The sequence below is a fragment of the Arachis hypogaea genome, chromosome 2 (genome assembly GCF_003086295.3).
Source record: "Arachis hypogaea cultivar Tifrunner chromosome 2, arahy.Tifrunner.gnm2.J5K5, whole genome shotgun sequence".
Taxonomy (NCBI): Eukaryota; Viridiplantae; Streptophyta; class Magnoliopsida; order Fabales; family Fabaceae; genus Arachis; species Arachis hypogaea.
This window is the reverse complement of record NC_092037.1, coordinates 1,952,408-1,962,718: the sequence shown is the minus strand read 5'-3', so window position 1 is coordinate 1,962,718 and position 10,311 is coordinate 1,952,408. Positions and strand designations below refer to the sequence as shown.

General features: G+C 29.0%; 1 protein-coding gene across 1 annotated transcript; it reads left to right on the top strand.

Moving 5' to 3' along the window:
- Positions 1-3,539: 3,539 nt before the first annotated feature.
- LOC112732384 (pentatricopeptide repeat-containing protein At4g30825, chloroplastic-like) lies at positions 3,540-6,511 on the top strand. The gene has a single exon (XM_025781094.2). It carries the CDS (start codon positions 3,663-3,665, stop codon positions 6,294-6,296), a length of 2,634 nt encoding a protein of 877 aa, XP_025636879.1. The 5' UTR covers positions 3,540-3,662; the 3' UTR covers positions 6,297-6,511.
- Positions 6,512-10,311: the final 3,800 nt, after the last annotated feature.

Genomic DNA, 10,311 nt, shown 5'->3' with positions numbered 1-10,311 from the left:
ATCTCATTCATTCTACCTTTTCCTCTCTTCTCTATTCTAACATTTCTTTTCAACACAAGTTCATAGCTTTCATTTATGAAAAAAAAAATTGTGTATCATTTAAAAAAAATAAATCTATATACTTATTGAATAACACGAGAAGCTAATCAACTTCGGTTGGTCAAGTAGTCATCTCACTCGTCCACTTAAGTAAATATTGGACGGATTAGTCCTTAATCTATCTGAGCTTAGATATTTATAATAACTTAAAAAGAACTCTTATTTTGAAGAATTGATACTAATATTTCTTAATTAGAATATAAGATATTTATTACCATGTTGACTATCTTCATATTTGATATATATATATATATATATATATATATATATATATATATATATAATGTATAAAAAGATAAATTAGTGCCTATTAATACATTAATTATTACAGTAGTATTTGGTATATTTGAATCTAGTAATATTTACGGTATACAAAAGGAATTAAGAGAAATTTAATATATAATTTTTCTCAAAGTATTTGTGTTATTCCCAAAGTTAAAAGAAAAGAGTGTTTACATTTTATATACAAAATAAATTATTAATGGACACATTAGTGCTTATTAATCTATTAGGTAAAAATAAATTAACCAAACAAGAGTAATTTTAAATCATTGATACAGATGGAGTTTTGTGAAAACAAATTATGAAAAGAGATTAAGAGTAAATAAATTTTTGAAAAATACACCTCTAATAATGTCTTATAAACAATACAAAAAACTAAAGATATGAAATAATAATGTAAAACAAGTATTGAAATCTTTATTAAAGTCAAAAGTAAATGAATGAGTTTTTCAAAGTGAAAGAAATTTAGATACATTCTCTCTGAGTCTCTGGTCTTTCAATAGAACACCAAAGGCTGATTTTTTTAGGTCTCTTGTTTTGTTTCTTTTTATAAAATAAAGAACATAAGAGGGATGAGAGAAGAGTGGAACAACTAAAGAAATGTTCTTCACAATATCTAGAAAAAATCTAAAGGAGTGAAGGAGAAAAGTGAGGAATAAAATCTTTTTTATAGACTTATAGCATCATGTTTTTTTATTTGAAGTGACAATACATTATTTCTTTATAACAAGGACATATTTTGATATTATTTTTTGTTTCTAAAAATTAGTCACTATTTTAAAATTAGTCACTAAATAAGATAATTTAAGTAGTTCTGACACTATTTTAAATATTCTTTTTGATGAGTATTTAAAAAAAGAAATGCTCATAACATATTAACGAAGACACATTTAATTTAATTTATTTTTAATTAAATACTTTTTTTTAAATTCAAATTCAATCAATTTACTTCTATCAATTTAATTTATACTTAAAAATATTCTCTTTTTAACTATACTTTGGTCATCATATAATTATTCACATATAATAAAATTATACTTTTAAATATAAAATCAATCATATAATTCAAACTATATACACGAAATAAAAAAACAAAAGAGAGCTCATCATATTTGATGTGATTCTAAAACAATTTTCCCACATAGAAAATAATAAATAGAGCAGCATCAAAGCTAACAAACTAAAGGATCACAATCACATAAATAATCTTAATAAACAAAGAAGCTGAAAACATGTGTGCACTCAATTTAACAAATTTGGAGGCATCTACTTAAGTTAATACCATGGTACATATTATCTGCACTATCAACACATGTAAAACAGAATAAACAAAACTCAATAAATCATCAACAAAGGCTTAAGATAGATTATATCCCATCACAAGTATAACTCTGTTTTAATTGATGTATCTGTAATGTTAGATCTACAAATTTATTAGTTAATATCATGCTCTGGTCTCACTTAAAAATAAAAGTGCTAAATGACTAAGATAATTTTTCTTACCCTACTTATATTATTCTCAAAATGTACTTATAATACATTATCCTAATTATCTACTTTATCCATAATAGATTATAACTATTGCTAAACAGAGAATGTATGAAGTAAAATAATATCTTTCTAAATTCAGTTCGCGGCAGTAACTTGAATAATGAACCAAGTCACCAACCAATCGGCTAGTCATTGAATATCTGGAGGCTAGAATAATAGTGGTTTATTTAGTTGAAATTCACAAATCTAAGAATGTAACTTCTAAATCATCAATTTAAACCAAAAAAAAATCAAATTAGTTTTTTTTTTCTTTTAAAAAGGAAAAAATAGAGAGAGAATAAGAGTTAAAACTCCGAAATTCAACATTTTTGTGAGGATAAAAAAGGTTCTCAAAAATTTATATCTCTTTACCAAATTTGTGTCTTAACTTTTGGAATAGAAGAACTTTTTGCGCGTATTTCTCTCTCTATATATATATGGGTTATGCTAGGTAACCAATAATTTTTTTGAACAACTACCAATTAAATTAAAACGCACTACATTTTTAAATTACTCACCTAAATCTTAATATTAGAATAATCATCCACACACCTAGTGAAATGAACATCCGATATATCTATTGTTCACATTGTTTAGTATTTTCATTATCTATTTATACGTTTTCTATATATTATTTCATTCACTATTAGTAATCTGTTAACAATGTATTTTAGTGCAAAAGTATCAAATAAAATTATTAATTTAGTTTAAAGAGATAAAAAATTAAATTTATTATTACTCAAAAATTTTTTACTATATGTCAAATAATGTGTTCTTTAGTTTCTACTTTATTGCGATAATTATCTGAATTATAATACGAATAATATATTATAGGGTTATTATTATTAATGCATTAACCATATTTTAATGTTTATTATTTATATATTTATTATTTATTTAGTTTTATAATAAATAATATTTTTAAATTTAAATAATTTATTAATTAATTTATATTATTATACCATATATTTAATAATTTATTAAAAAACAAATATTAATATAATAAATAAAAAATAATTTAAAAAAAGATAAATAAACATTTAACTAATTTAAAATAAGAGATAATTAGATTATTTTCTATTTTTTATTGTCTACCTTAGTATATAAAGACTACTTTAACAAAATAGCTCAATCATGTAACCTGATACATTATTATTTTTTGACAAGATTTAATGTAAGTAAAACATTTTTATTTTAAAAAATCGTATTATTTATTTTAAAAAAATAGATAAAAACCGAATTAGTAGTTTACTCTTTTAAAGGACATTTGTGATTCCTATCCATTTGTTTCCTCAAGTTAACATAACATAATAGAAATAAAATTTTTGGCCCTTTACTTTGACCTATGTTATGTCATATTATATTTACTTATTTAGCCACTTTTCTAATTTGGTACTCCAAAAGTTAGCATTTGGCAGACATAAAAAAGAAGAGCTTAAAATTTAAGTAGTGCTAAATTATGGAATTGAAATTGAAATAACAACAAGCCATTTGTAATCTAGATTATTTTCTATTAAAATAGAAATTAATTATTTAATTTATATTTATAATTAATTTTTTAATTAGAATTCATAAAATTATAAAAAGTACATCAGTTATAACCACCAAATAAAAGCCATTTTATTCTCAAAAGAAGCAGGGTTAGGTCAGAGGCAACATGATTAAGCGATGAGATGAGAGCAAAATGAGGTGGTTCCATCACCACCGGTTACAACCACAACACTCTATCTACTTCTTTTCTTTTCTCTTTCATGGCTTCTCTCAGATTTTCTATTTTCATGGATACTTTCGATTCAAAGACCTCAATCCCTGCTATATCTTGTTACGGAGCTTTCCCTTTCAAATCCCTACCCAAAACGAAGTACATTCAGGTAGACGCGAACTTCAGTTCTAAGCCTAAGGTTCGGAACAAGGCTCGGGTGGCGAAGCGAGTGCCAAACCCACAAATCGGAGCTGAATTTAGGTTGGGCTACGAAGCCAAGAACAGTGCTCCACTAGAAATTGATAAGTTCCTCGTGCGCCGTGACGGCCACGATGCTGACGTGGATTACTCTTCAGTTGGTCCTGAACTAAGCACAGAGCATTGCAATGCGATCTTGAAAGTGCTTGAGAGGACGAGCGACGACGCCAAAACGATGTCGTTTTTTGAGTGGATGAGAGGAATGGGGAAATTGGAGCAAAACGACCGTGCTTACAACATCGCCCTTCGTTTGCTGAGCAAGAAGGAAGATTGGGAAGCTGCAAAGAAACTGGTTTTGGAAATGAGAACCAAATTCGGATCCGAATTGAGCTTGCAGGCTTTCAACACTCTCATATACGGTTGTCGGAGGCGGGGTTTAGTGGAATTGGCGGCGAAGTGGTTCCGACTGATGTTGGATTCCGGTGTGGCGCCGAATTCGGCGACGTTCAGCATGTTGATGGGGCTTTACAGGAAAGGATGGAACGTTGAGGAGGCAGAGTTCATGTTTTCTCAGATGAGGCAGTTAGGGATATTGTTTGAACCGGCATATTCAGGTATGATTACGATATACACCCGTTTTAGATTGTATGAAAAGGCAGAAGACATAATTAGCTTGATGAGGGAAGACAAAATTGTTCCTAATATGGAGAATTGGTTGGTGATGCTGAATGCTTATAGCCAGCAAGGAAAGTTGAGGGATGCTGAGAAGGTTTTGGTGTCAATGCAAGATGCAGGGTTCAGTCCCAATATTGTTGCATATAATATTATGATAACTGGGTATGGAAAAGCTTCCAATATGGATGCTGCTCAGAAGTTGTTTGTGAAACTGAAGAATGTTGGGTTGGACCCTGATGAGACCACTTTCCGTTCTATGATTGAGGGATGGGGTAGAGTTGATAATTATGTAGAAGCCATGTGGTATTATAAGGAGCTCAAGCGGTTAGGGTACAAACCGAATTCGTCGAATTTGTACACTATGTTAAAGTTGCAGGCTAAACATGGAGATGAAGAAGGTGCTGTTGGAACTCTTGGAGATATGGTGGAGGCTGGATGCCAGTACTCTTCTATGCTTGGTACTCTATTACATGCTTATGAAAGTACTGGCAGGGTTGATAAATTGCCGCTTTTGTTGAAGATGAATAGGAGCTGTTACGAACACATTCTTGTTAATCAACATTCTTGCTCCTCTTTGGTCATGGCTTATGTAAAACACAAGCTGATAGAAGATGCTATTAAAGTGTTGAAAGAGAAGAAGTGGTGTGACGAGCCTTATGAGGATAACTTGTGTCATCTTTTGATTTGTTCGTGCAAAGAGGCAGGTATGCTGGAGAATGCTGTTAAGATATATAATCAAATTCACAAGAATGTTGATAAGCCTAACATGCATATTTTGTGCACCATGATTGACATTTACAGTGTCATGGGCCTCTTCAATGAGGCAGAGATGTTGTATATGCAGTTGAAGTCTTCAGGGATTCAGTTGGATATGATTGCCTTTAGCATTGTTGTTAGAATGTATGTCAAAGCTGGATTGTTAAAGGAAGCTTGCTCTGTTCTGGATGAAATTGACAAGCTACCGGACATTGTGCCAGACATCTTTTTGCTACGTGATATGTTTCGTATTTACCAAAGATGCAACAAGGTGGATAAATTAACTGCCCTTTACTATAAAGTCTCGAAAGATCGTGTGGATTGGGATCAGGAACTATATAATTGTGTCCTAAACTGCTGTGCGCAGGCTCTGCCAGTAGACGAGCTTTCCAGGCTTTTTGAAGAGATGCTAGACCGTGGATTTACCCCTAACACGATTACTTTCAATGTCATGCTTGACATCTTTGGAAAAGCTAGGCTCTTCAAGAAGGTTAATAGGATTTTCTGCATGGCTAAGAAGCAGGGTCTGGTTGATGCGATATCTTACAATACTGTCATTGCAGCATTCGGTAAAAATAAAGACTTCAAAAACATGTCATGGATGGTTGACAAGATGCAATTTGATGGGTTTTCAGTTTCCCTTGAAGCCTACAATTCTATGCTGGATGCTTACGGGAAAGATGGTCAAATGGAAACTTTTAGATCCATATTGCAGAAGATGAAGGAATCAAACTGTGCCTCTGACCACTACACATACAACACCATGATCAATATCTATGGGGAGCAAGGATGGATCGAAGAAGTTGCTAATGTTCACACTGAATTGAAAGAATGTGGCCTTGGACTTGATTTGTACAGCTATAACACATTGATTAAGGCTTATGGAGTTGCAGGGATGGTTGAAGATGCTGTAGATTTGATCAGGGAAATGAGAGATAATGGAATTGAACCAGACAAGATAACTTACACTAATCTTATCACCGCGCTGCGCAGAAATGATAAATTTTTAGAAGCTGTTAAGTGGTCGTTGTGGATGAAGCAGATGAAATTGTGAATAAGGTTAAATCATGTCATATCAGTATATAAGTTGCCTCTGACCTAACCTGTTTCTTTTGAGAATAACATGGCCTTAAGGTCCTACTTGAGGATAATTATCTCTGACCTTACCTACACCAGAAAGATATTTCTGTATAAATATTAAAGTCATTCATGGTTGTTTACAGTTTATTTATAGTTATATATAGTATGTCAAACCATATTATAGGAACATTCTTGGGTATACTTTGTACATTTCATGTATCATTCTGTAATGAAAGTTTCTATTTCATGATTAGTGACTTGAAAAAAAAAATTGTTTAGTAGTTACATGTTTTCTTATGTACTTTTTATGTACTCTTATTAAAAAAATTAATTATAATCATAAATTAAATAACTAATTTCTATTACTAATGAAAAATAATCCAAGTAACAACACCAAAATGAGGTGTAATAGTTTTTTTTTTTTTTTTTTTGTTTCCCACGGTATCCCCCAACCCGGCAGGTCAAGGACTAATCCGTCGCGGTACTGAGCTCCATTTAAGGGTTTGCCGCTGGCCAATGGGTTGCTGCATGCACAAGGCGAGATTCGAACTGGGTGTAATAGTTAGTATAAAGATGTATTAGAAATTTTAAGTCATTGATATGGATGAAGTTTTATGAAATAAATAAATAAAAATTATGAGAAGAGGTTAAAGGTAAATAAATTTTAGAAAAATACACCTCTAATAATGACTTATAAGCAATACAAAAAACTAAAGATATGAAATAATAATAATGTAAAATAAGTGTTAAAATCTTTATTAATGTAAAAAGTAAATGAAAGAGCTTTTCAAAACAGCAGAAATTTATACATTCTCTCCTGTTTTTCAATATAACACCAAAAATTGATTTTTTTTAATTCTCTTATTTTGTTTCTTTTTATCAAATAAAGAACAATAAAAAAAATTAGAGGATAGTAAAGCAAGTGAAAAAAATGTTCTCACAATGTCTAAAAAAAATCTAAATGAGTGAAGGAGAAAAGTAAGGAAATAAAATCCTTTTTATGGTATCATATTTTTTTATCTGAATTGATAACACATCTTTTTGTATTGACAATGACATATTCAAAATATTTTCATTTTTTTTAAATAGTGATAGGGTCAGTAGATTTTATAATTTATAGTTATTAATTAGTTATTATTATTAGTGTTTTTAATGGTGTGAGATTACATCTAATGGTATGAGATTACTCACTTTTTTTTGTTAATTAAGTACTGGTCAGATTTTAATAAAAGTGATGGCCCCTAAATTTTCTCTTTTTTAATAGTCACTAGATAAGATAATTTAAATAGTTCTGACACTATTTTAAATATTCTTTTTTATGGATATCTAAGAAAAAAAAAAGCTCATAACATATTAACGAAGAGACATCTAGTTTGATTTTTTTAATTAAATACTTTTTTCAATTTAAATTAAACCATTTATTTTTATCAATTTAATTTTTACTTAAAGATAATTTCGTCATTTTAGTCTAATATTCATATAAAAAAATTATTCTCCTTTTAACTGTACTTTGAGCATCATATGATTATTCACACATAATAAAATTACACTTTTGGTGAAAAATCAATCCTATAATTCAAACATATACATGAAATAAAGAGCAGGAGAGAGCTCACCATAGTTGATCTAGTTCTAAAACAATTTTGGCACAGAGAAAATAATAAATAGAGAAGCATCAAAGCTAACAAACTAAAGGATCACAATCACATAAATAATCTAATAAACTAAGAAGCTGAAAACATGTGTGCACTCAATTTAACAAATTTGGAGGCATCTACTTTAAGTTAATACCCTGGTACATATTATCTGCACTATCAACACATGTAAAACAGAATAAACAAAACTCAATAAATCATCAACAAAGGCTTAAGATAGATTATATCCTATCACAAGTATAACTCTGTTTTAATTGATGTATCAATAATGTTAGATCTACAAATTTATTAGTTAATATCATGCTCTGGTCTCACTTAAAAATAAAAGTGCTAAATGGCTATGATAATTTTTCATACCCTCCTTGATTATACTATTCTCAAAATGTGCTTATAATACAATATCCAAATTATCTAAGTTTTCCATAATAGAAGAGTAGTGAAAATATAATCACAAATGTTTCATACATTATAAAGGGGTTACTTTATTTAAATATTTAAAACAATTTGTTCTTTTGGACACCAGTTAGAAAAATCCTAAAAATAAAAAATTTTTGGAACTTGGTATTATTCTTTAAGATCTACATTTGGTGTTAAAATATATGAATAATTCACATTAAAAAAAAAAAAAAAACAGTTTTGAAGTTCAGGATAGGATGCTGCATAACACATTCTAATATATGCAGAATACATAAAGGGGTATGGTTTATTTCAAAGTATCCATCCATTAAAATTTTTGAAATTCTATTAAAAAATTGTCTCTATATATTTTGTTTGGTAAAAATATAGTTATAAATACCAACAAAAAAATGTAAAAGTCATTTTTATCCATCTTTCTCTTACATTAAACAACTCTTAACCTTCTTCCACCACTACTCTGCAAAGATCATCAACCCAAATCAAAATTCACAAATCTAAAAATATAACATCTAAATCATCAACTTAAATAAAAACTCAAATTAGATTTTTTTCTTAAAATAGGAAAAAAACATATAAAGAAGAGAGAGAGTTAAAACTTGTAAATTTGATATTCTTGTGAGGATAAAAGGGTTCTAAAAAATTTATACCTCTTAACCAAATTTGTGTCCTAACTTTTGGAATAGAAGAATTTTTTGTGTGTATTTGTCTCTATCTGTCCTTCAAAGCACTTTTATGTCTCTTTTTGTTCTTAATTTGCCTCTGTATTTCTGTTTTAAGACACAATTCAAAAGGAATCTAAAATTATACATGAGTCTAGAAGCCAAGATGAGGTTAGAAAAAATTTACATACCATAATAACAAATCTTTTAGATTTAAAAATTTCAATGACTAAGTTGATCCACATCCTAATAACTTGTTCCATTGTACATGAAGTCTCTGTTAACACTTCGTTATCTATCAACTAGTTAGTTAAGTTAGTTTAGTTGGTTGGAAGTAGTTAGAGTTAGTTAGTGACAGCTAGAGTTAGTTATTACTAGTAATAATGCTTTCTGTACAAGCAACCTCATGTATATTTATGAATCCGTGCTTGCAGAATCAATAACAATTTCATTCATGGTGCCATTTTCTCTCTTTTCTATTCTCACATTTCTTTTGAATACAAATTCATAGCTCTTGTAAACATAGCAATAAACTCTTGAGAATTTATATTTCAGATAGATTAATTTAAAAAAAATATTAATAAAGTTATATAAAATAACAAACGTAAATAAATTAATTTAAATTAAGATTTAGAGATTAATTTAAAAATAGTGTGTCTATCTATTATCTTAAAAAACTTTATTAATATTTTTTTAAAAAATTAATAAATCCAAAATATAAATCTTCATAAATTTATTTATCACTTTATTTTTATAAATATTTACAAAAAAAAGTTATATACAATATGAGTTAATATTTAAAATGGTCCCTGAAATTTGACTCCCAACGCGATTTAGCTCTTAAACTTTCAACTGACATAAATTGTACTCTGAACTCAATTTGGTTCTTCTGACGTTTTTCGTCACCAGAAATCTGACTTGGCAATTTTAAATGACACGTGGCACTATAACGGTTAGATGACATGGCCAAAATTTTCAAGACATCAATTTAACTCTCTTTAAACATAAAACCTAGCGCAACTCCAATTCTCCCAAATCGTAATAGTCTCACCAATCCTGAAGTATAATGCTAGATTCAAAGTGGCATCCCAAGATAATTCTAAATGATGAATTAGTGCAGACTCCCCTTCAAGCTGCACGCATGCACACACCAAAAAAAAAAAAGTTAAACAAGATACTTCCGCTTTTCATTGCTTTAATAAGACAACGAAATAAGATTGTCAAAATATACAATTATAATGGTAATTTTACATACTTT